The sequence below is a fragment of the Pelodiscus sinensis genome, unplaced genomic scaffold (genome assembly GCF_049634645.1).
Source record: "Pelodiscus sinensis isolate JC-2024 unplaced genomic scaffold, ASM4963464v1 ctg121, whole genome shotgun sequence".
In the NCBI taxonomy this organism is placed as follows: Eukaryota; Metazoa; Chordata; order Testudines; family Trionychidae; genus Pelodiscus; species Pelodiscus sinensis.
The window spans coordinates 233,578-259,348 of NW_027465903.1; the positions used below are offsets into that span (position 1 = coordinate 233,578).

The 25,771-nt window shown below is 48.8% G+C and overlaps 1 protein-coding gene across 5 annotated transcripts in view; it reads right to left on the minus strand.

The window, feature by feature from the left end:
* The window catches only part of NOTCH2 (notch receptor 2), an 80,764-nt gene that overhangs the window by 52,478 nt on the left and 2,515 nt on the right, over window positions 1–25,771 (minus strand). For all 5 annotated transcript variants that reach the window (XR_012899299.1, XR_012899298.1, XM_075916322.1 and 2 more), the window contains exon 2: window positions 9,962–10,043. Coding sequence is in view for 3 of the 5 variants with exons in the window: in XM_075916322.1 (XP_075772437.1) it covers window positions 9,962–10,043 (82 nt within the window). In the remaining 2 variants the exon portion in view is untranslated. The remainder of the gene's footprint in view (window positions 1–9,961; window positions 10,044–25,771) is intronic.

Sequence of the window (25,771 nt, forward strand, 5' to 3'; positions counted from 1 at the left end):
GTCAGGTTAGCAGCGTGTTCACTCACCCTCACAGTGCAAGTGCTACTGGGACAGCACTGACACCCCAACCCCCAGACTGTGTCCTGCTACACTGCAGACCCTAATGCACAGGCCAGATCCAGGAAAGTCCTCCTGCTATTCATGGCTGGCCGCAGTACGCAGCTTTGACGTCATAACATTAATTCATCTCCATACTCAATCACTTTCCTAGTATAGTTAAGGAAGGGCAAAAACTTCCTGCTGTCCCTCCTTCCTCTTTGGCCACTTGCCTGGCAGACAGACAGACTCTGTCTCCCCATCCCTTCAAACCCTGCAAAATGGACATCAGTAAGACAAAAATATAAAAAATGCAAAGAAAATTCGACTCTCCGGCCGCAGGTTTTTCTACACTCTCAATCAGGGGTGGGCAACGAAACAGCAACGGTTCCCCGGGGTTAGTCCCTGTGGGCCACTGACACTGTGTTTACCTGGGCCTCCGCCGGCATGGGGACGGCAGCTCTCACTGGCCAGGAGCGGCGAGCCCCTGTACCTGCGGAGGTGCAGGCAAACATAGCAGGGGGCCACCAGGGGCTAAGCCTGGCCGACTGGATCTGCCCTGTGGACCTGTATTTGCCAGTCCCTGGGCTAAGTACTCTGATGAGCATCAAACTCTACACGTCTTGTCTAGGAGACAGCGAGGCGCATCCAGCATGAGCCGCTCTACAGATATTTTAGGGACGAACTCCTGATGCTTTGCGCACAACTCCAGGATATGAGTAATTCCCAATCAAGCCCAGGGCAGAGGAGGGCGATTCTGACTCCAAGAGGAGTGGTTAGTTCTCTAGTGAAGTCCAAGGCAATATATCTAGTGGCAACAGAAATGAATTCAGCTGTTTACCGAGTTGTTTACAATGCACTCATCGGATGGATTCAAAACTGCCTGCTCTCAAAACGCAACTGTAACCAGGGAGACGTCTTTGAGCAGGAATGTTTCTAGGGTGGTCCCACACAGATCCCAGGGGCTGAACATGGACGCTAGACAAATTTACACTAGAAATAAGGACAAGTTTTAAAAATGAGAGTAACGAGCCACTGGAACAATTCTGGGGTGTCGCGGTGGATTCTACATTAGCCACATTTTTAAAATTCAGATTTTTCAAAAGTTCTGGTCCAGTTCAAACAGAAATTAACTCAGGGTCATCCTGTGTTATACAGGAAGTCAGACTTGATTGCCACAACGGCGTCTTCTTGTCTGAGCTGTGAAAAAGCTTTGGATACATGGACAAAGAGTAACTATTCCATAGCCTGTAAATATGCAACAATGTCGTAAGATGAACGCCCTCTCATCCACGCCCCAAAACTAGAATGCGCCCCTAGCCCTTTTTCATCTACTCCTACCCATCCACCCCAGAAACAGGCTGGGAGCACACGGAGATGTGCAGAGTGACCCAAGGTTAACAAGTCTGGGGAAGCTAATTCTGAAATCTCTGAAAACACTGTGCACCCTTGAGACTCAGCTGACCCAACTGCTGCAGACGCCTAGACGTTAAGGTCTGAATGGACTATCACGATCATCTAGTCACTGCAGGCCACAGACTGCCCCCCCCCCATACACACACTCCTGTAACAGGGCCATAGCCTCGGGCAAAGTCACCGACGGCCTCAAATCTTGATGTAAAGACTTCAAGTTACAAGGAATCCACCGTTTACTCTAGTTCAAAGCAGCAAGTGACCTGTGCCCCATGCTGCACAGGGTCTACGCTCTGCCAACCTGACAAGGTGGAAAATGCATTCTCGACCCCAAAGATGGCGATTGGTTAGACCCAGACCTCGTGGGTGAGACCCACCAGCCAGACACCTGGGGAAAAAAATCTTTCTAATAACTCCCACCAGCTGTTGGAGCGGTTTGCTAATAATAGCTGCAGATGGGCTATATGCCATTGTAGGCAACCTCATTATACTCCCATGCCCCTCCATAAACTCCGCTTTGCAATCAGTTTGGCTTTTTGCCCTGATGATGACCTTGGAAGGCTGTTTCAGAACTCCACTCCTCATTCACGAGACAGTCTCCGGTATCCCGTGCCCAACCGTTCAGGTACATTTCACAGATGACATTTAACACCCGAGTCCTTCTTCCGCTCTACTCTGCATTGATTAGGCCTCAATTGGAGGATTGTGTACAGTTCTGGGCCCATTTCAAGAAAGATGTGGGGAAACTCGAGAAGGTCCAGAGAAGAGCAGCAAGAATGAGGAAAGGTCCAGAGAACATGAGCTGTTAGGGAAGACTCAAAAAATAGGGCTTGTTTAGTTTAGAAAAGAGAAGACAGAGGGGACATGAGAGCGGTTTTCAAGTATCTAAAAGAGTGTTACAAGGAGGAAGGAGAAAACGTGTTCATCTTGGCCTCTGAGGACAGGACAAGAAGCAAGGGGCTTAAACTGCAGCAAGGGAGGTTTAGGTTGGCTATCGGGATAAACTTCCTGTAAGGGGGTGAAACCCTGGAATAAGTTGCCTGGAGAGGTTGTGGAATCTTCATCCCTGGAGACATTTAAGAGCAGGATGGACAGACACCTGTCAGGGGTGATATAGACGGTGCTGGGACCTGCCGCGAGGGTAGGGGGCTGGACTCGATGCCTCGCGAGGTCCCTGCCAGTCCTAGTGTTCTACGATTCTATGAATGACCACAAAAGCGAACTGAAAACCAGAATGGGTGAGAATGCACTCCCTGCGGGGCTACGTCCTGGCCCACCAGTAGCCAGCATCCCATAGCCAGCAATGAGTGTGCTAGCGTGGTCCTCACACCACTGAGCTAGCGCCACGCAGCGCGTATCTCCACGCAGGATTGCAAACAGAGGAGGGGTAAATAAGTGTGACAGTAAGGAAGGCAGAGACAACGCTGATTTACTGCAGAAGCTTGATGAGACAGGACCCTGCACACACTCCCACCAGGTCACTAGAAACATGGTTCAGCGTATGCCTGGCAGCTTTGAGGACCGCAGTAAAGCTGGATTTGAATGCTTCTAATCCACCAACCACTGCTATAAGCGTGGATCGGTTTCCCTAGTAATGAGGCACAGAAAGATTTGCTCTTTCAAGTTCTTTACATAAAAAGCCACTTGTCTGGAGAGCAGCTTAAAATTGTAGCCGCTTGTGTCAGCTCCAAAACGACAGGCTCAGCACAGGAAATAATACCCTTTCCAAACAAAAGCCACTGTGCGCCTCAGTCTGCCACAGGAACAGTAATGGAGCCCAACGCTCGTCCTGGCACTTTCTAGAAGCACGTGAGGTTTCCTTGCCTACTTCAGCAAGAATATAATCAGGTCTGTAAGGGCAAGTTTCACACTCAGGCTATTTCCAATGATGATTTTTGAAAACTAGAAAGAATTTGAAGTGGAAAAATGTCCTATATGCTGCATCAGCCCTGCAGCTGTTTCTAATTAAAGCTTCTCCTTTACTGCCTCTGGGCTACTTTCCAGCACAAATACTTTAGTCAGAACTTAGTCCAACCCACTCTTTTCCTTCGCGGCTCACAGCTGCAGCCCGCAGCGCCTTAGTGCAGGCTCTCCCAAAGTTTCACAATGGATGTTCCCCTCACTATGCACACTGAAGATAGTTAGTCAAATAAAAAACTAGCTGGACATCCCGAGCGCTGAATGCACACAACGCTGCCACTAGCAATGCCGAAGAAACACAACAGGGAGCACACGCTGCTGGCACAGTTGTGCTGCCAAAGGTGTTGCGTTTACCCCCTTTCTGTGGGGTCCTGGAGAGAAAAGCCCAGGGCATTGGAAAGGCTGTTCTCCCCCAGACACAACAGCATCCACTTTGCGTACTTTCGCCCACTAAATGTATCTGCCTGCAGATTACGTTAGCCAGTCTTTCCAGATGTTTGGTTTCATGGGAGTTTCCAATTCAGGCTCAGGGATATCATCTGGGACTGGACCGGAGGAAGCATATCGTTCTCGTTTGGTATGTGAAGGGAGGAATTTCCTAGAATGCTTGCACCCACTCAACACCCCTTTCGTTTTGATTGGAGGATCACTGGTGGGAAAGCGCAGGCCCCATGACGAAGCTGAGACAGTCTGCAAATACTCCGGGTCAGATTTTAATCAGCCTTTTCCTTCGGACTCCCAAAAGCAGACCGCAGGAAGAAGAGCAGGATTCTCGGTCTAGCTTTTGCATTTCTCCTCATGTTCATCTTGTAAGCACTTTGGGGCAGAGACCGTCTCTCTCATCTAGCACGGTGACTGGTGCCTGCCTCGGACTCCGAGGTGCTATGGTAATGCCAACAAACTACAGTGATAATAAACAACAACAAAGGACCAGAAATCTCTAGGGAGAGACTCAACTTTGCGTTTCTTGCCCCCACAGGCCAGGTCACCTCTGTCCCCACAGCACAACTTCCACAGAGAATGTTGGGACCAGGGGGAATATAGTGCCAGCTGCTCCCCATGGATTCTGGCTGGAGTGAGTGAGCAGCTGTCTCCCTTTCCTTCTGCTTCAGCCTATATGATTTCTTTCCAATACCTACAGGGGAGGGGATGGGGGCGGATCAACAAGTCTCATCCTGAGAGGGAATGGCCCCCACCGGCGTTCCCTCTAAGCTGAGTGCTTGGGCGGCCACCCAGAGAGATTCAAATGCCACCCAGCTGATTAGCAGAGCGCCCCCAGCCAGCAGCTGGCATATCTACTGGTGGTGCACATCTGCACATGCTTCAGTGCGCAGAACAAAATGTATTCCACACGCGGATGGAAGCGTTAGAACATTAGGGAACATTAGCCTCCACTGGTTCAGAATGTAGGTTTCAAGCAGATGTTTTCCACTGCTTGATCTGGGATTAACCCCGGTCCAGCAGGTCCTGTGGAGATCTCGCTCCCAGCTCCTGCAGGCGGAGTGGGGCATTAGCACTCAACCTGGGAGATCCCTGCAGCTGGAATGTGACTGTGAAGAGCCAGTTAAGCAGGGCCTGTTGGAAAAAAGAGCTGGCCAAAGTCCTGGAGAAGAAGATGGGCCTGGAACCCCCAACCACCAGCCTGTGGCTCCACAGGACCAGGAGGCTTCCATCAGGCTTGAAGGCAGAAGCCAGTGCAGCTTCCAGCCAAGTTTTTGATCTGCAGATAGCCATGGAATTCTGCTTCTGGTCAGCGTGCCATCCAGCCCGAGAGGAGGCAGGAGTAGGACATGGCTCTGCACAAACCTTGGCAGCTGGGCAGTGGGTACTTGGCGTCTGGGGCCGCCGGGGAGGTTACTGTGGTGCGCAGAGTGATGGCAAGTCTGGGGCTTTGGTTGCATTTTTGATCTCTTGGGTTTGCAAAAGTCAGAATTGGCAGATTGGCTAAAGGCCTTTAAAAGGTGGTTTTGGTCCATCCTCCAGTGCAGAACATATACACCTCAACACTCTGCCTTCCCCTAAGGAGTTACAAATTCCATCCTGAGCGCATACAAAGTATGCAAGGATGCACCAGGCCTTGTACAAAGTTAGCAGGATACACCCTACCCCTGCCACAGCACTTCTAACTGACCCTAACCCTTCCGTTTGGAAGACGCAGGGCAGTGCCAAAGTGAACAATACTGTTCACGTTTAAGTTGCAGGCTTGTTTAGTGGAGCTCTTTGCTGTCTAGGCAAGCACATTACTACTTTTTACAGCCTCTTTGAGTTCTAATGGCATCGATACAATCCATTAAGAAAAGTGGTTTGGTAGCTACTGTCCGAAGAGACTCGGAGACACCTCGGAAAGAAAATTAATTCTGACCGCAGGACAGACAGAACCAGCGAGGAATTTGCCTACCTACAAATGAAGGATAGAGGAGAGGAGAGAAGCGCTGTCAAGCAGTGCCACAAGACAACCGGCACCGCGGGGATGAGGCTACGCAAAGCTACAGAAAGCAGTCCCAGAACAGTGTGCTTTAATGGAATATAGAGAATCCACCACGGCGTATCAGCAGGCTCAAGATCTCCATCCCCATCCGGGAAGAATGAACAGCCAGAAGTTGGCTTTTTCTAGCCTAGATCCAGGTCTCTTTTAAAGCAGCACAGAAGTACCACTCTGATGACAGTGATTTCGGGACTAAGCTGTTCTGTGTTTGCTGCTTTGCCAAGCATTCAGACTAGCTATTTTGCTTATTAACATTCTTGTCTAACCCAATTCTTATTTAGCGTATATCTGCCTGTGATGCCCCGGGCTTCTACTTCATCTGCCTACTTGTTCCTCATGGCCAGTGATTTACAGCTGGAGTTGTTAGCAGTGCGTCTGGCAGGTGATGGCTTTATTTGAAGAAAAACAAAGTATGATTTAAAGCTCTATATAACTTTTACTACTGACTTTATCCTTTCTGGGAAACCTCTACTGCAGGCCCTAAATCTCCCCCTACCCCCAGCCTCACCAAGTTAGTCTGACAGCACCGGGAACAAGCAACCCCGCGGAGAGAAGAAAGAGGAAGAGAGCCCAGGTCTGATTACCTTCTTGCCAAACAGAGGAAGTACTGCAGCTAACTCAACCAAGTGGGCGGGGCAGGGATTTAGCTAACTGGGGAACTTGCCCTTCTCTGAAAACAGCTTCCTGAGCACAATGGGTCTCCTCCTGCAGCTACACAAATATTTCAGAGGGGAGCTAGGTGGTCCCAGCTGGTGGGCACTTCCCCACAGTCATGGCACAGGAAAACAGGATGCCAACCGCCAACGTGGAAATTCCACCTTGAAGGACCAAGTTTGAGTTTTCTGCTCCATTTCCTTCCTCTCTACAAAAGAGAAACCATTAAACCAGAACTGGAAATGTGGTGGCAGGTCAGGCAGGTGGCAGGCAGAGCTTGCGCTGCAGGAGGGCAGAGGGCGAGACATGGAGTAGGGGAAGATCAGGGCCTGCAGTAGACTTTTACCAGGAAGGAGGAAGGCAACAGCCAGAGTTACAAATGCCTCTAAATCAGACATTTTTGTCAAATAAATGGTTAATGCCACCACCAAGCGCATGTATTGCCAGCAACCATGGCTTTCAATTACCTGGCCATCCCATGAGACCGACATGCTTGAGAGCACTTCACAGTTAGTGATCAATAGCTGGATTTAGTTGAACAACCAAAGTGTCCAAATCTTAAAAGAGATGTATTGAGAACTGAAAGAGATCGCATTTAGTCAAGCACACAATTAACAGGACCCTATCAAGATGGAGAAGTCTGTAATGAAGTACAGCTGGCACCAGTATTGGAATCCATTTCATTGATCCCCTTTATTATGATCTGCACACCTACCTGGACACCAGTTAATAAGTTTACCAGCGGTGCAACTGGGGAGCAATTGTAACCCCAGTCGCAAGACAGAAACAGAAAGTGATTTAACAGAAAAGAGGAGAAGGCGCCACTCGTACATCTGGGGGAAATCATCTAAAGCATGGAACAGAGCAACCTGGGAAGCAATGAAGGTGCAAAGGGTGACAGAATGGCAAGTGTCATCTTGCAGTGCACCATGGCTTCAAAAACACCCTGGATTTGTAACCGAAAGGCATCCCTCTCCATGTCTCAGGTGTCACAACGTACGAATTTGGGGCACCCTGTTAGCAGGACAATACTGACTGACAAGTTGAAGGGACCTTTAGAGAAAGGGAAACAAACATTCAGGGGCAGGGAGGCTGATTCACGAAGGAAATGCTGAAAAGAGCTAATTAGGAACAGCCAGCCGAAGTAGGTGGGATGTAATCTACAAACATTTCAAGAATGCAGGCACTGAGCAGCGAGGGTTTCAGTGGGCTATGAAATGGTACCACTGGCACTAACGATGCCAAGAAGGCCTGACAAATCCATTCACCAGTGGCAAGCGGGAAGCTGGCTCCCAGGAGTGACCAACACCATCAAGTTGTGCAGAGCTGAAGCTTGCGCGAAGTGCCTGGCCCTGGCACTCGCCAAGGTAACTACCGAAGAGAGCTGTGTTCCAACACGCACAATGCCCTTTTCCAGAAACCACAGACTGCCCCAGGGCACCCGCTGTGGGGCAGAGATTTTCCATGCAGCAGCAAAAAGCAACGTTATTTCTACGAGATGGCTAGATGGGTCTGGTGGCACAGGGCTGACGGGGCTTCTTCCCTCCCACACTGCCAAGAAGGGACAGAACCTGCGGAGGGGCAGGAGCCGTCAGAAGAACCCTGCAAATAGCTACACCTGGCCCCGGTGAGGAGATTCGAGATCCCTTGGTAATAAAGCCAAGCCTCTGGAAGAAGAGCGAGTGCTGACCTGCTACAAGGTATAGACGCTTGGGAGCAGGATGGGGAAACCCGCCCATTAGGGTCATCACTTTCCCAGCCCCTATTCCTATCCCACTGTACAGACGTCAAACTGACGGCCTGACCGACGTACCTGCCCCAAAACGAACAGGTTAAATTACAAAAGCTCCGCCTAGAAGAAAAGCAGCATGAAACTTCTCGAAATGAGACCAACAGGAGGGAAATGGCAGAAGCGCCAGTATTGCTGCTCCCTCCCTGTGGCCCTCAGAAAGGAACAAACAGCGGGTAGGGCTGTGCTGCTTTGATGCTTCACAAGGACAGGACAGTGCTGCCCATTTCCTGGTAAGTTGCTAGCCAGGAAGGCCCACGTTGTGCAGTAGAGCAGAGGTCCCCAAACTGGAAAAACATTCATGAAGGTGTACAGCGGGGCCTGGCTAGCCCGCACAGGGGGCATGGAGGGACTGCCAGCAGCCCGGCTCCGCCCCCAGTCACAGCTCAACTCCGCCCCCAGCTGCAGCTCCTCTCTGCCCCTTGCTCAACCCCCAGGCCATCTCTGCCCTCAGGCCCACGCTGCCTCTCCCCAGCTCCTGCCCCCTCTCTAGTTCGACCTCCAGCACAACCTCCTCTGCTGAGCCATTCTGCAGTAATGGGGGAGGGGCACGGCCAGACTCCATAATGGGGGGTGCTACAGGAAAAGTTTGCACACCGTGGCTTTAAAGATAAGCATCATCCCGTATGAGGACGCATTCGGACTAAGGACGGTAAATATTGGTTAACTGACCAGCTGAGTAGCCAAGAGGCACTTCCGCGTTCCTCCTCTGAAGTGCACAAGAGCTGCAGCGGGGGCCCAGCCATTTCAACGTTTGGAATCCGCGTGCAGCCTGAGCCCGAGGGCTCTTGTGCATTTCAAAACGGAAGTGCCCCGTGGAGCCCGGAGTCAGCAGGACTTCCTGCTGACTCCGGGTTGCAGGCGGGTGCCAGCTTTGAAATGTGCAAGAGTCTCCAGCAGGGGCTCTTGTGCATTTCAAAGCGGAAGTGCCCACATGGAGCCTGGGGTCAACAGGGGACTCAGAATCCCTCACCGACCCCAGGCTCCATGCAGCGCTGCTGTTTTGAAATGCCATGCGGAACCAGGGTCAGCTCAGGACTCCCCAGCCTGGAGTCCTGAAAGGCCGCATGGAGCCTGGGGTCAGCTAGGGAGCCCCCAGCTGACCCTGGGCTCCACACAGCGCTGCTGCTTTGAAATGCTGCTGTGGCATTTCAAAGGGGCAGCACCGCACAGAGCCCAGGATCAGCCCTGTGGCGCTGCCCCTCTGAAACGCCACAATGGTGTTTCAAAGCGGCAGCGCCGCATGGGGCTCCATGCGGTGCTGCCACTTTGAAATATCCCCTCTACCTCCCTCCCCTTTGCTGTCACTATCTGATAGAAGCAGCAAAGGGGGGGGAGGGGAGCGACTAGTCGACTCAACTATCCAATATGCAAATGCTTATCGGATAGTTAACTAGTTCTTAACATCCTTAATTCACACCGTGCTCAAAGAGAAGCCGAGTCATGTGGGGAACCATTTTTAAGAGCTTGATTATAGATCGTTCCACCTCTAATCTCTATTTTCTGTTCTCTCACGAGTGTGCAGCCTACAGTCCAGAGAAAGCCATGGCTTAAAGCTCTTACTGTCAGTCAAGAATTCACACGGAGCCTGACCTGAGCGCAGCCGCTGGGCTCTTTGCCTTGAGGCCTGGACTGAGAAGCAGATGCCAGTCCAGCTGACTTACTTGCAGTGTCCTGTGCCGTTGCGATAGGAGACGCATTTTCCCTCGTTGACACAAGGCCGCAGAGAGTCCAGGCACTGCAGAGCTGGAAGAAGAGCAATGGAGAGTTAAGCCAGGAGCCATCACACATCATGGCAGCTCAAACACTGCGGTGTGTAATATTTCAAGTGCCAAAGGCAGTCAAAGGGATTGCAAAAGGAACCCTCAAATCCCCAATGTTTGCGTAGCAAAGCCACACGGGCACTGTTTCTCGCAGCAGGCAGGCTTTCCGAACAAACCCCAGAACCTCAGAAGAAGAAGATTTGCATCCCAGAATCCAAACCCTGAGGAAAGGCCGGTAGCAGGCTGAACTCAGCGACTCAAGCACAGCCCCAGGCACGGGCTGGTGGATATGGCTGGGCTGCCAACTTTCTCCTCACACAGAACCAAAAAGCCCTTGCCCAGCTCCTTCTCCACCCGCACCCTGTCCCTGTCCCGCCCCTTCTCCCAGCTGGGTGGCGGCTCGGGGGAGCGGAGCCGAGCGGCTGGACCAGGCGAGGTGTGTCACTGCCCACTGCTGTGGCCCGGCTGGGAGATAGCTGCTGGGCCCCATCGCTCAGGGAATGGGATGGCCCAACCACTGCTGCTGCCCCGCACCAGGCCCCCGGGTAATCTCCTATCCGGGATGAGGTGCAATTGGGATGGGAGAGGGCGGAGCAAAGGTAAGAAAAGGCAGGGAGGGTGGACCAGGGATGGAGCTTGGGAGAAGAGATGGGGTGGGGGGCGGGATGGAGCACGGGCAGGAAAAGGCAGGGCAATGAGGGTTACAGGGGTGCCCTGGGCCCTGCACCCCTCTAGGGACGGCCCTGGGGAGGGTGTACAAGCTCTGGGCTAGGAGTGCAGATTCCAGGGGTGCGGCAGAGGTATGGGAGGAGGTCAGACACCAGGATGGAGTCTGTGTGCAAGCGGGAGCTCAGACTTAGGGCAGAGAATCGGGGTGCAGGGAGTTAGCCCCAGTGGGACTTACCTTGAGGGGCCTCCTGGAAGCAGCATCATGTCAGGAGGCTGTGCCTCTACCTGCAGGTGCAGTCTCCACAACTCCCATTGGCTGAGATTCCCGGCCAATAGGAGCTGCAGAGCTGGTGCATGGGGTGCGGGCAGCAGACAGAGCCCTGGCTGTCCCTCCACCTAGGAGCTGAGGGGCACATCTCCATGTGGACCCAGGCAGGGAGCCTGCCAGCCCCTGCCAAGAGGACTTTAGGAGCCCAGTCCGCGGTGGTGACTTTTTCACTGTGCATTCTGGTTAAACACAGGTCACCTGGCAACCCCAGATAAGTCACTAACAGAATAGACACACCTGTAAGTGGAGAATTCGTCTGCCTTGTCTGCTTCAACTGCCAGCTCCAGGGGACTGTGTGCTAGTAACACACTGAACACCACTGATCTCAGTACCTTCCTGCCACTACTTGCACTGTTGCTCTACTGATCTACGGACCCACGTGCCTGCATGCTGCAGGACAGACGGCCCCTTATTTCAGCTTTGCTGTCGTGGATTGGTATCAAACCCTGAGCATTTAACTTCTGTCTCTGTATTTCGATTGCGTGTATTTGAGTGCAGCAGACACCTAGATCCAGGAGCAATTGGAGGTAGAGGGCAGCAAGTCCTTGTCAAACCAGAACGTTTAAGCTCTACATTCTGGCCATGAATTTTTCCAACGAGGCTTGAAAAGTAATTTCTCAACAACCCTTGAGCACGTAAGTAACTGATATGCCCCTTGAGATGTCTAGCGACACTGTAACTTGCAGCCCAATATCCAAAGCTACAGCAATTCTGTTCTTCAAAAAATGTGGAAGTCTGTTCCTTATTAACTTGATTTCAGAAAACGGAGCACTTAGACAGTACAGCCCCTGCTCCATAGTCAGGAAACGGACAAAATTCCTCTCCGAGCCCCCTACCATAACCTCTTAGGTCAGGGTTACTAGGCAACAAGAGCGTCCACACAGCTTTAGAACAATTATTTCCCTGCAGCTGCCAAAAACGTGCAGTCTGATTGAACCTTGCTCCTGTGACCAACTCTTCACTTACCAGCAACATCTGCAGCGCCTAGATAGCAAACAGCCACAGAACCCACAGTAACTACACAACTGGATCACCAACACCACGGGTGCAGCACCCAGCCTGGCCCCGTAGCTCAGGTTACTTTGGGGCCAGCATGGCTTCTGCTTACAAAATGTCTGTCACAAACCCAAACGGGAAGATTAAGATTTAGCAACTTCACTCTCTAGGATCCTCATGATACTCAAAGTAGCACAAGAAATCAAGTGACCAGTAGTAAGTTTGAATGGACTGGTCCAGGGGGACAGGGGTGTGTATTCACACGTCACTACCAAAGAGGGCTTGAATGTTCAATGCCACACTGATATGGCCAACAGGGTGACAACCAGATGATCTGGTTTATTTCCTCTTCACTAGTACTTGCAAACAGATGCCTGTGAAAATGGACTTGACTTTTTGTAAGCTGCCCTGAGGAGTAACTAGCACGTGACCACCACTGTAGACTCCACTTTCAATAGCATCTTGGCATGGCCAAGAATAAGGAAATAAGAGGGTGACTGCGTTCAGCTTTTCAATACAGAACCTGCAGCTGAGTCAAAGCACAGTAGAGCAGAACAGGCAAAGAAGAGTCGATTCGTACAGTAGAAGGAAGTGCCTGCAGCCTTTGTCCCAGTTTATCAGCCCAAATACTAGCACAGAAGAGCAATGATTAATTCCCTGTGTTTCCAACAAAACAGTGTCGCCTTGAACTGTTGCCTAGCAGATCATTAAACCAAGGAGGGTTATGTTGTCAATTTCAATCGCTGTACAAATTGGACAGTACAACTCAAGCATTTAACTGTACCTTGTGCATGATCGTCTAAAACTGACTAAACAGAAGTGAAACCAACTACTTTGTGTACTTCCTTCAGCCTGAATAATTAAAATAGACTACACAAAAGCAATCAAATGTAAGTAAGATTTAAATTGTTCCAATTGCATTACAAATATATATCAAATTATTGAGAGAGGTGCTACATTAAAAAGCTAAAAATAATTTAACTTGGTATCATCCTTTTAAATGCACAAAGCAAGTTAGAGTTTACAGCTCCCATAGCAAAATTAGTTGCTTTTCTGTGCAAGCAGCATTGTTACAATTACCGTGAAATGCAGGAAGACAATTTAATAATGAACACAAAGAAGTAACTTCTTTGGTCATAGTCTTTGAAAATATTTTCTACATTAAGAATTAACATTGATTTAAATGAGTCATGTGCAGTACTTTGTGTACATCCAAAACCACGCCTAGACTACATTACCAAGCCATGCGCAAGAATCAGAAAATAAAAGTAAAGCTTTGACTATCATTAACACACCCACAATAAACAGTTTATGAAGATTATGCTTAACACTGAGTTCACTGAAAATTTCCTTAATGCGAAGGAAGAGGGTTTTATCTGGAGAGACAAAATAGACGGGCCAGACTGTTCTTCTAAAGCTGCACGTGGACCGAGTGGATCAAGCAAGGTTTTTAAATCACACCCCTTGCCTCACAAACTCCCTCCTGCCTTCGTTAACCATTAGGTCGGCATATAACTGATTGGCCTATTCAGCCTGAAAGAGCTGGCAACAAATCCAAGCAGTTTCCTCTGACTTCATCTCCTGTTTTGTCAGAAAATTGGATTTCTGAGAGTTCATCTTCACTGCAGTGTCCACACAGGTGACTGGCAATTGGCCAGCCTAGGCCAGGTGTGAGCAGCCACAGTGCAAAGCTATGCCTGTGTCTTCACTGGTGCTGCGTTCACCCGAATACGTCGCTAGGACAGCCGGTGATCCCATGAGCTGCTCCATGGTTCTTTCCCTGTGGATTATGGCACAGCTTGTCTGCCCTAGGCACATGGGGAAAATTGTGGGAAGGCACTGGAGGGTTAGCAGTACTCAAGTGGCTTAGCCTGTGTCCTCATTGCCAAACGGGTGGGTTACCAGGCAGAGAGAACAACACTCAGGCTCTAACCTCTATCCCTAGTAGGGCCAAGTAGCCCAGGCTGAAAACACCACTCATGTGAGAGGCGTGTCCGCGGGCAGCACCCCAAAAAAGGCTACATTGATTCTGCAGTGATGACATACACTGACTAGAGCCAACCCTCCACCAGTGGGTCTGTACATCCGACAGTCTCTCCAGGGATATTAGAGCTGGCAGCCACAGACAGGGCGGCATCAAATGCACTGACGGACATTCCCAAGGAACCGGAGGAGATGCTCTGACTCTGCAGCACCTTAAGTGTCTAGCCAGAAAGGTGTTAATGCAAATGTGATAACTTATCCCAGATTTAACTTTATTGGCAAAGGATCCTCTTAACGAATAAAATACATTTACAGAATGAACTCACGCTGCTTCTTGATTCTTTAGGATGTAAAAAGCAGCCAGAAAGCTGTGATTTATTTATGCTTCTGCTTTTTTTAACCTTAGACATGGAGGCCCTCTCTAGGCTTGAAAGTCTGAGGAACCAGTGACTTTTGTTCCAAGAACTAAGAGTGTTAGAGACAGCCGGTAAGAGAAAGGTTAGGAGACAGCTGAGAAGGCCCTCATAGCTGGCTGAAACAGGGGTCTCATGAGAGGGGAATAAGGTTAATAAACTCATAAGAACAGCCATACTGGGTCAGACCAATGGTCCACCTAGCCCAGTACCTTCCGACAGCAGCTAATGCCAGATGCTTCAAAGGGACTGACCAGAGCTGGCAATCACGAAGCGATCCGTGCCCATCCCCTCTCACCCATCCCCAGTTTCTGGCAAACAGAGGCTAGGGACACCAGAGCACGTTTCTGCATCCCTGGCTAAGAACACCAATGGACCTATCCTCCCTGAATACAACTAGTTCTTTTGTGAACCCTGCTACAGTCTTGGCCTTCCCGATGTCCTGTGGCAAAGAGCGCCACGGGCTGAGTACAGATGTAAAAGGCACACGTCAAATACAAACATCACATGTAAAAGAGTAGCAACATGTAAAACCGTCAGACTGCTGAACGCAGGAAATCACAAATCTTTGTGCCTTCCAACTAGAAGGCGCCTTGGGGGGAAATTCTGGCATACGCTGAGGTTATCATGCCAAGCTTAACACAGGACTAGCTGAGAGACTTAAAAAGAACAATGAAGGAAGGCGGTCCCAGAAGCTATTAAAATCACACGAGGGCTTTCCAGAGGAGTTTTAGAAGATGACATATCACTGATGGTAAGCCAAGCATATTAATGATTTCTTAGAGTAAGAAGACTCCCCCTGTAATGAAAGATGGCATAACAACATCAAACCCGCAAACACAAAGTCCTGCACGTAACTTATTTCAACCACTTTTAATTCTTAAAGTAGGAAGTATTTTCAAAGACTACGACCAGAAGAATAGAAACGGTCCTGCCCCAATTAATACACACTTGTCAAACTGGTTTCATCCATAACATACAACTCAGTGAAGCAGACAAGTCCTAAGCGTCAGTCAAGATAGGCAGAGCAGAACAAATCCAAACACAGGCCTGCTGTTATCCTTAGATGCTGAGGCGGCCTTTGAGGAAGTAGAGTTGCCTTTCCTAGAAACACTGCTATCAGGGATGAGCGTCGAGAGCAATATGAAGACATGGATAAATATAACTCCCTCTATACTAGGCCAGACGTTAACAGGGTGCACTCCCAACAACCCCACCTACAAAGAGAAACCAGACGAGGCTGTCCTCCTTTTGTACTGAAGGCAGAATACATTTAAGCTAAGAAAAAATATATACCGAAGGAGTCAAGTGCTGGGACATTTGCATAGGGATGTAAAACCCCATTTAACTGGTTACTCGATTAAAGGGGTCTGGGCTGGAGCAGTCCCCCCACTCCCTCCGCCAGGCTGTGGGGCTGGGGATACTGTGGCTGGCTGCAGCAGCCCCCTGCGTGTGGCGGGGGGGAGCCGCTCCAGTCTCCACTGGTTAACTGGAACAGGTTACTAGTTTTGATTTGATACTAAACAAAGACTGTGACTGGCTAGTTAACTACCAAAGCAGTTTCCCCTCTCGTGGGGGTCACACCTCCACATCCGCTGCTAGAAGTGGGCCTCATCCTCCCTGACTGAACTGACCTCGTTAGCTCCAGCCTTACTCTTGACTGGAACTCTCTTCTTAGGCCTGTCTATTTATACCTGCCTCTGGAATCTCCACTCCATGCATCTGAGGAAGTGGGCCTTTGCCCACGACAGCTCATGCTCCAATACATCTGTTATTCCATAAGGTGCCACAGGACTCCTCGTTGTTCTTGCAGATTCAGACTAACCCGGCTACCTCTCTGACACTTGGAACAGGAAAGCCTCACTTGTTAAGGGTGAGGCTTACCGGTTAATCGGTTAAGCATTCGCCTCCCTACTGTGCATAAAGAGTGGGAATGCCCATCATTGAGAAGAAAAGCCAGAAATAGAGTTTAAGCTAGCTAGTTAGGGAGCCCACAAAACCCCTAGTAAGTCTATCAGATTACAGTACAAAGAAGGGTACAACTCTGACAATGGATGGGCCTGGGTGAGATAGCTCACTTGTGGAAAAGGACAGGCCCTCCAACTGCAGTGGCATGGAGAAATAAATTACAGATTATCCTTTCATTGAAAAAAGAATAGCCTTGTATTAGGATGAAGGGGATTTTATAACTACTTGCTACCATTTTGGGACTCTAAATAAGAGAAAGACAGAGAAGGAGCTATCAAAATGTAAATAGGTCTTTTAAGGTAGCAGATACTGGTTATGAATACGGTGTGTTAATACATGAACTTTTCATACAAGTATCTTGAAAAACTTTTTACTGTCAATATTAAGAGGGAAAGGCTTTTTTAATCAAACAGGCTAAACTTTGGTTTGTTTCTGTAGAGATCTATCTAACGTCAGTGGCTAACAATGCATTCATTCACTCAAAACGTTAAATTCCACATCTTCAAAGAAGATAGTAAAAGCTCACAACACCCCCTAGACCTCCCACTAATGCACCAACAAAACCAGGCACAGCAAACTTTACATTCCTGACAGTTCTATGGGAAAACAAGCAGAACGTTTATTAAAAAGCCATCCCAGGTATTTTTATATGCTAAGCAATAAAGAGCACAAGTTTTCAAATCTTTTGATCTCCCTTAACCTAGCAGAATAGGACTCTGTTGATCATAGGACACTGGGTTGACCTTCCTGGCTTCTTAGGATGCCAAGGGCGGTGTAAGGTTTTAACGGTGTTAAACTTCAACAACTTCCAAAGTTGAATATCTAGCTAAGACAGGCCAAGAGGACACCAGGAATCAAAGCCCAACAACTTTCTGCACTAGCGGTGGTTTGAATACAAGGGCAAATTGAAACTCCGCAGCAAGGCACTGCACCGGGGCTACTCAACTCTGGAAGCCCCGGGGGCCACAAAGATAATCACAGCTCATGCCGAGGGCTGCAACTTAAGTGTGGTTGCATATGCATGCAAATATATGCAAATAGCTTCTTTGACACTGACAGGCATGAATTCAAAGCACTTTCCATAATGCCCCGGCGCTCCCAGCACCTCCCCCTGGAGGCTAGAAACGCTGATACCCTGTACCTGGTCTGTTCCAGCCAGCCCGTCCGCTTGCGTCTTTCAGTGCTCACCCCGCTAGGGACATGCCTCACCGCTATGGAGCGTGTTCCCAGTGGAGGCCATGTTCGAAGGATCCTACCCGCGGGCCGTGTGTTGTGCCCCGCGTAAACCCGCGGGCCGCAAACAAATGGGCTGTGGGCCGCATGCGGCCCGTGTGTTGAGTAGCCCTGCACTACACCCTCATCTCCACAGAAAACAACGATGGTGAGAGTCTCGCACTGAGAAAAGCTTGCCGGGCACCACACTGCCAAGGCGCGAGCAAGAAAACGCCCCGAAGCTAAGTGCTGTCGGATAGGTCGAAACCCCTGCCCCAGGACATCAGGAGCAGTATCTCAGCGTGGCACTGTTCATCCTCTTGATCGCTACCAAGCTTCAGAGAATTAATCGGGAGGGTCCTTATAGGGGGCAATACTGCGCCCCCACCCACGCCAGCGTTCCATGAGACTGATCAGTAAGGCAGGGGCACAGCCATGGTGGGCTGGAATTAGCACCAAGGCCCACCCAATCTGAGCATACTCGTCGGAGACATACTCCCACTAGCTCAATGAACAATATCACACACAGTAGAGCCACGGAAGCGGTGGGAGGTAAAGCTGAACTGAGTTAATTGACTATGATTTCTTTATCCACTGATTCTAACCTATTGCTGTATCAGTCTTACGCCTTTTACCTCCTGCATTCCCATATTTTTCAGACTGAAAGTGTTCACCCAATCCAAAGCCAAAACACTACATAAATACTTGTTACAACACAATGCATTTGTAAAAACAGAAACGCTTTAGTAACCCTAATTTGAGTTAATACAATTAAAGATTGAGAAAGAAACTGACGTCTCTGTATTTTGAAAAACATTTGATGAAGAAATAGATGTGGTTATGTTCTCTATAATGTTTTCTGTCATTCTTTAATGCTAATGTTAAAACAAATTTATAAAAGTTTTTACCCCTCCAGAAAACATAAATCCACTGCTTGTCATCAGCATTATTTCCATAGCAACTACCAGTGATACTGCTAAAATAGGACTACGATGCCCCACAGGGACCGAGCAGCAGAAGCCCATGTGCTATTGAGATCCAAAGTCCCGTTTTCATCCGTGTGCTTTCAGCGGGCGTATGCTCTAGAAACAGAATATTTTCCAGCTTGACTGTTAATTTTTTCTGGAGTTCTGGGAGGACTGTATGTTAAACATGACACAGCCATTGTTCCTTCCAGAGAGGCTTTCACAAGATGCTGCCCTCATGTTGACTTGACTTTTGTTGGCAAGAAGACCTCAGCATGAGCTCATAGAAACGAGGACTATGCACTACAAAGGGCTTTTTAGCATCGAGGCTTGGAAACGTAGGCACCAGTTTTCCAGCCAGAGTGACATGCCCTGAGGCGAAGCATGCAATGTCTCAAAGTCAATGGTCATCACTCCACACATTCCTTAGATCGGGGTGGGGAACCCACCATCTGCAGCTTGTCTTGATCCGGCCTGCCACCCCCCACGGCCCTGCAGCAGGGCAAGCAGGTGCTGGCGCTTCAGCCATGTGAGGAGGTGCCAAGGTTCAGTGCCCCCCACGCCATGTGCCTGGAGCACCAGTTCTCCACGGCGGGGGGAGCCCAGACCCCACGGGCTGATCACGGCAAGCCACGCTCAGCCTGGCTGCAGGGAAGAAGTGGCTCTGCACTGAATGGCAGCACAGGGAAGCTCTGTCCCCAACACTGGATTGCAGGCTCCACCCCCATTGCTCCCAGCCAGCCCAAGCAGTGCTGAGCCCCCCCGGAGCTACTCCAGGCATCCCCATTCCCTGCCCCCTCTTCCATACCCCTTCCACCCAGATTTCCCCCACACCTGCATCGTGCCCAGACCCTGAACCCCCAGCCTGCTCCTGCACCCTCCCTTGTGCCCAGACTCCGCGCCCCCACCCCACTCCCACACAGACCCAGCACCCCCACCTCCAGCCTGCTCCATGGCAGCCCCCTCCAACACACTGAACCCTTCATTCCCCCCCCAGCTTAGGGGGTCCACACAATGTACTAGCCCCAGACCCCCCAGAAGAGGGGAAACTCTGAGCCTTGGCACCTCCATGAGGCTGAAGTGCAAGGGGAACACTGGTACTCCGAGCTGCATGAGTGAGGAGTTCCCGCTATTTATTTATTACTGCTTATCAGTTGAGGGCCATGTTCCTGAAGTGGGTTGGTTGGTTTGTTTCTCACTTGTATGTGGCTCCTGACTGATTTTTCCATGGGTCAGAGGCATTAACCCCAAACAGGTTTCCCACCTCTGCCTTAGATCCATGGATCCTCGCCAACAAGGCAAACTTGAAACACAAGGGATTGAAGTTACATGCAGCTGAAAGTGGGGTCTACTGGCTATTGCAGATAAAGTTTCCTCCTCCAAAAGAAACAAGTGTTCCAAACTCTACTGCTGTCCTTTCACTGCTCAGAACCTGATAAACAAGGTTCATCCAAATTCCAGCTCTCTCAAGATCAATATCACCATGACAACGTGGATTACAGCACAACATCTTTTAAACAAGCACATTCAGCCAGACCATTCCCAAACCACAACTGTGCTGCTCCCTTTCACAACATGAACCTTGGCTCTGGAAATCGGGTATTCCAGTCCTACGCAATGTGTAGGACAGAAGAGTGCCCGTTGACTTACAGTGTCAGTGATTTAAAGAGAGCAAACAACAACACTGATTACGCTGGCTAGAACTTCCCTGTCCAACTGAAGTGACTCAAAAGGCAAAGATGATCTCCTGAATACAAGCACAGCCTGCCTCTCTGGCCTTCCCACACCCCCTCCAAACGCATCTCAAGAGTCCAAGTCTTGGGGTTGTTAGCAAGAGCATCCCAGCTGACAGCAGCTAAGGGAGTCTAAAAGTGCAAGGCTGCTACGTAGGCCCCTCGCTCCTAAGGAAGTGGGCCACTAACTTCCGCAACAGCGCCAATTCCCAAGTGTTTTCAGAGCAGCCCTGTGGCGAGCGCACTGCGGCAGTTCCATCTAGCAGTAACTACGATGCTGAGAACAGTGCAGGGTCTGCAACCAAGAGCTGGGGAGACAATCTCCCACACAGGAAAAGTGAAAATGCCAGTGATTGCCTATTCTGTGGTGCTGTTGATCAGAGGCCCCAGACTGGGATCATCAGTTCTCTCCCTAGCAAGGGCGGATGGACCCAACATCACCTCCATCTCCAGAACCTACCATCCCTTCAGTCTTACAGACCGCACTTCAGCTCAGCCAAGCCTCATTCAAGCAGAAAAAGCAAGTCACTACACCGCCTGCATGGCATGCAGACAGAGCTGAGTCATCTGTAGCATAACATCAATTTCATTCTGCGTGAAGCAAGAGGTCTGACATCAGAACCCTGTGGATCCTTGCGCAAGAACTCTCAGGGTAGTTAAATACACATCTAAAAATACTCTTGAGTAGCTCCATTCTTTCCTCATGACAATTCCAGTCACAGCTTCACTCCCAAGGACCACTGGCGGTCAACATTCGAGCTGGTTGGGAATTTGACAAAAAAGATGATTTGTCAAAATCAAAACATTTTGCAGGAAAGGGTCAGTGTCAGTTCTGACAAATTTTTTTACTCAATTTAAAAAAAGATACATTTTGAATGTTTCAAGACATTTTGCTTTGACATTTTCAAAGCAATTCTCTTTTTTTTTTTCAGGTCAAAATAGCTTTCCATTTTGAAGTTTAAATGAATTGTATTAAAAATAAAACACAGAAAACTGTTGACATCAAAACCACCTGAACTCAGCCTTTTTTTAAATATTCAGTTTGTGAACATTTTTTAAACTTCGACTTTTCAGCCTGAGTAAGGAACATTTTTAACCTAGAAATTCTTCACTGGGAAAACTATTTTTTACTTAACACTGGTCAATATCACCTAATGACCAATGGTATCACTGAAAAATTAGCATCACCAACTAACCTTCATCTACTGCTCAGAAGAACTTGGACCAATAATACACACATGGTCTCCATATCACATCTAGATCTAAAACTGATTAGGAGAACTAGAAAGTCAGCCTTCTTCAAACCTTTTCCAGAGAATGAGGTCTAGAGACAACAGCAGTTGGAGAAGTTTACTGTCAAGAGACAACTTCTTGAACTAAGGTGGAAGAATCATTAGTTGAACAAAGCCAGCATCTTGCAACCCCACAAGGAAGCATAAACCATTTCTGCAAGTAACGAATCCACCACATGTTCATAACCAAGAACACTGGTCCTTTCAAGGCTAATCTGACCTCTCCAAATCACTACTGGGCAAAACTGGGCAAAACATACTTAGAAATAATTTTGCCTCAGAATACAGCTCTACCACCATAGAGGAAGATAATCCAGGCCTAAGATGGACTAATCCTACCCCCAAAGTAAATGGAACATTTCTCCTAGCAGGCCAGTGTTGACTATTTCTGGGGGAAGACAGTTTACGTTAATCAGAAGACGCAGGGCCAAAAGGCTTTGAAGATGCAAACCTTCATGCTTCCCAAACCCATGGCCTAACACTGCTGGAGTTCTCACACCCCCTGCCATACATGGTCAAACACTAAGCACAGTTTCCACCTCCAAGCCTTAATTTCTTCCACCCACTTCTTTTGTCACATCATCAGTATAACAAGGCCCTGCTTGCAACACTCCTGCTAATGCATCCCAGAAGGATGTCGGCTTTCATCACAACAGTGTCACACTGCTGACTCATATGTAGCCTGCAATCCTTTTCTGCAGTACTCCTTCCACGGCAGCCATTTCCCACTGTGCATGTGTGAAACTGAGTGTACCTGCCCAAGTGGAGCACTGTCCATTTATCCTCCTTGAATTTCATCAGACCATTTCTCCACCTTGTCCAGACCAGTCTGAATTTTAATCCTATCCTCCAGAGCATGTGTAACCCCTCCCAGCTTGGTACTGTCCTCTAACTTCCTAAGCGAACTCTCCAGGGATGTAAAATCCCCTTTAATCAGTTAACCGGTTAAATGTCACGTTAACCACGGACACCTCTAGTGCTCTCTATGGTCTGTGACGCAGATACTGAGCCGAACTGGATCCAGAACTGATCCCTGCAGCACAGGCACTGAGGCCACAGCTGGCACATCCATGGAGAAAACCAGGGAATGCTCAGCACTCACCGAGCACCCCATGGAGCAGCCCTTCTCCCTCCCACCCGCTGCCTTCAGCTACTGAGGCCCTGGGAGGAAAGGGGAGGAACAGGGGTGGGGACTGAACAGGACCGGTACAGGCAGAGGGAGGCTAGGGGTGGGAGCTCAGGGGAATGGTGGAGTGGAGCAGGGCCTGGAGCAGAGCACCCCCAGGGAACAGAGGAACTTGGCACTGATACCCTGTGCCCTGGCTCACTTGGCAAGAGCAATGGGCTTCAATTGCAGCAGGAGAGGGTTAGGTTGGACATGAGGAAAAACTTCTGAACTGTCTGAGTGGCTAAGCACTGGACTAAACTGCCTGCAGAGGCTGTGCAATTGCCATCATTGGAAACTGTCAAGAGCAGGTTAGGCAGACACCTGTCGGGAAAGGTCTAGACCAGGGATACCCAGTGGGTAGCTCACGAGCCGCACATGGATCGTCAGGTGCAGTGTGCGGCTCTTCACGGCTCCCTCCTGGAGCCTGCTAACAGCTGACTTGCAGCACCTTGAGAGGAAGAGTGCCTGCTCTTCCCTAAGCCCCACAAATCTGCAGACTGGAGGAATGGGGCTAGTTATTATTGCATCATGGCCTGATCCTGAGGACTGTGAGAAAAGGCAGCTGGCATTGGCTTCAATTGAGACAGGGCTGGAGTTGTTGGCATGTGAAGAAAGGGAAGAGAGATGTCCCTTGGGAAGAAGAAAAAGAGTTGAGATTGTTCTGGACGGGAAAGGGGGGGACAAGGCAAAAAGGACAGATTCCCATTGGAGTGTCTGGGAGTAGGAGAAGACCTGAAGGAAAGGAGAGTGTTTGGGGAAAATTAGAAAAAAACGTTGCAATGTCCCCCTCCTCTCACCAATGTGAAGCATCCTTCTCCCCAACTGCAACGCAACAGGAGAAATTTTCTTACGCGCCAGCACACACACACAAGTCCCTTCAAATTGCCGACTCAAGCAGGGAACCCAACTTCACTGAGTGTGTCTCTCTGAGGAAGAGCCAGCCGTACATCAAACTGACAGCCAGGCAATTCAATGTATGCAACAAATAAATTAGCTATATTCCTGGTACTGACAACTTTAGAATATTAGGTTATATCTCTAATGATCCATTTAGTAGGATTGTATGTATATGTTTGGTGGGGTGGGGTGGGGTCGGGTGCAGGGCATGCATGTGGCTCCTTTGGTTAATGGTGGTTACAAATGTGGCTCCCAAGGCACATAGCTGTGAATACCACTGGTTTAGATAATACTTAGAGTGCAGGGGACTGGACTGAATGACCTCTGGAGGACCCTTCCAGCCCTGTGATTCTAAAATGGCCTGTGAGGATAGCATAAACCAATGAGAAATGTAGACGTCATTGTACGGACAGGAAAGAACAAAAGACTGTTGAGCGTGCTGCAAGCCATCCACAAATCCATCTACCAAAAAGACTTTCTCCCAGGAGGTACGAAATCCAACAGCGTCTATCACTTGTGAGACAATGTGAACTATATTCTCCGCCTTGACCAGAACACAGGCGTAACTTGGCCTCCGCTAACAGTATCAAGCAAGTAGTGGCACAATGATGAGAATGAGTGTGATCTCCAGCTCTGCAGACCTGTTCACGAGTAAATATTTATGCCGCCAGTAATCAAACACCTAGTTTAAAAGATTCAAGGCAATTTTAAAAAGAGTGTGTTACAGCGTGGCTCCTTCGAGTAGCCAGAGCTACTGTCTCAGTAGAGGTCTTTAATTTAATATAGCACTGTGCTTCTCAGCTACCTATAGGGGTGTTACAAGGAGGCAAGTACCTACAAGGAGGAGGGAGAAAAAATTTTCTCCTTGGCCTCTGAGGATAGAACAAGAAGCAATGGGCTTAAACTGCAGCAAGGAAGGTTGAGGTTGGACATTAGGAAAAAGTTCCTACCTGTCAGGAAGGTTAAAAACTGGAATAAATTGCCAAGAGGGGTTGTGGAATCTCCATCAGTGCAGGGGATCAGACTTGATGACCTCTTGGATTCCTTCCAGATCTAATTCTAGGCTCTCATAGAATCATAGATCTTTCCGTTCTAGGTTTTTTCCTTTAGAAAGCAATGGAATTTACAGCACTTGCCAGTTGTTTTGGTTTTATTTTGCTGACTCGTCAGGTTCTTATTTTTAGAGAATAATGTAACCTTGTTAAAATGATTTTTGAATGCTTCCAAAGTAAAGCTCAAATGCTCAGTCACTCCATTAACAATCTATGGTCAAAAAGCAGGGGCTTCCAGATTATTCATTCATTATGTGTATAAGACATTTACTGAAGTGAAATTACTAGTCTTATTACACCGGAGTTTCCTTCGACCAGTTCAACGTTCCCAGTATTGTACACCAAGCAACACTCTAAAATACTTTGGTTTCAACCTTACTGTGACAGAGACATGCCCAGGATGGTATATTACACCTGTGTCTAACCATCTTCTCAATAATTCATCGTAGGAGGTTGTACATGGTCTCTGCCAAAAACTAAGAACTAGATGATGGTTAAAGTTACTGCAAATTGCAGGGGAAATTTTGGAGAGATATAAAATGTACAGACTTCTGTTCGAAAACTGTATGCAGTGAGGCATGTCACCTGAGGAGAGGTGTGTGTCTCAGCTAATTCAATCAAGAATGAGTGCAGTCAACATCTTTCAACCTGATCTAACCCAGCCCTGTGCTTACAGGCTGGATCAAATGCCGGCTTGAGCATGTGGTTCACAAGCCAAGTAACTGTGAACACCACTGGTGTAGAAAATACTTAAGAGACCCAGAGATGAGCTGAAGTTAATGAAACACCCAGATTCTGAAGGAACAAAAGTCTGGTGCTGTCTCAGACAAGAAGAAAGATGTTATCCATTACCAAGGTGACACCTGCGTGAGTGTTTCAGGAACAGTCGCTACCACTTCTCTAGATTGGACAAATGCTGTAAGAACTGATCACTGGGTAAGAAGTATCTTACTAGATGGGTACAGAACTTCTTTAAAAAAGTAGAGGCACTAGATTTGCATGTAATGTTTTTCTTTTCTCTGTAACCTCATGTTT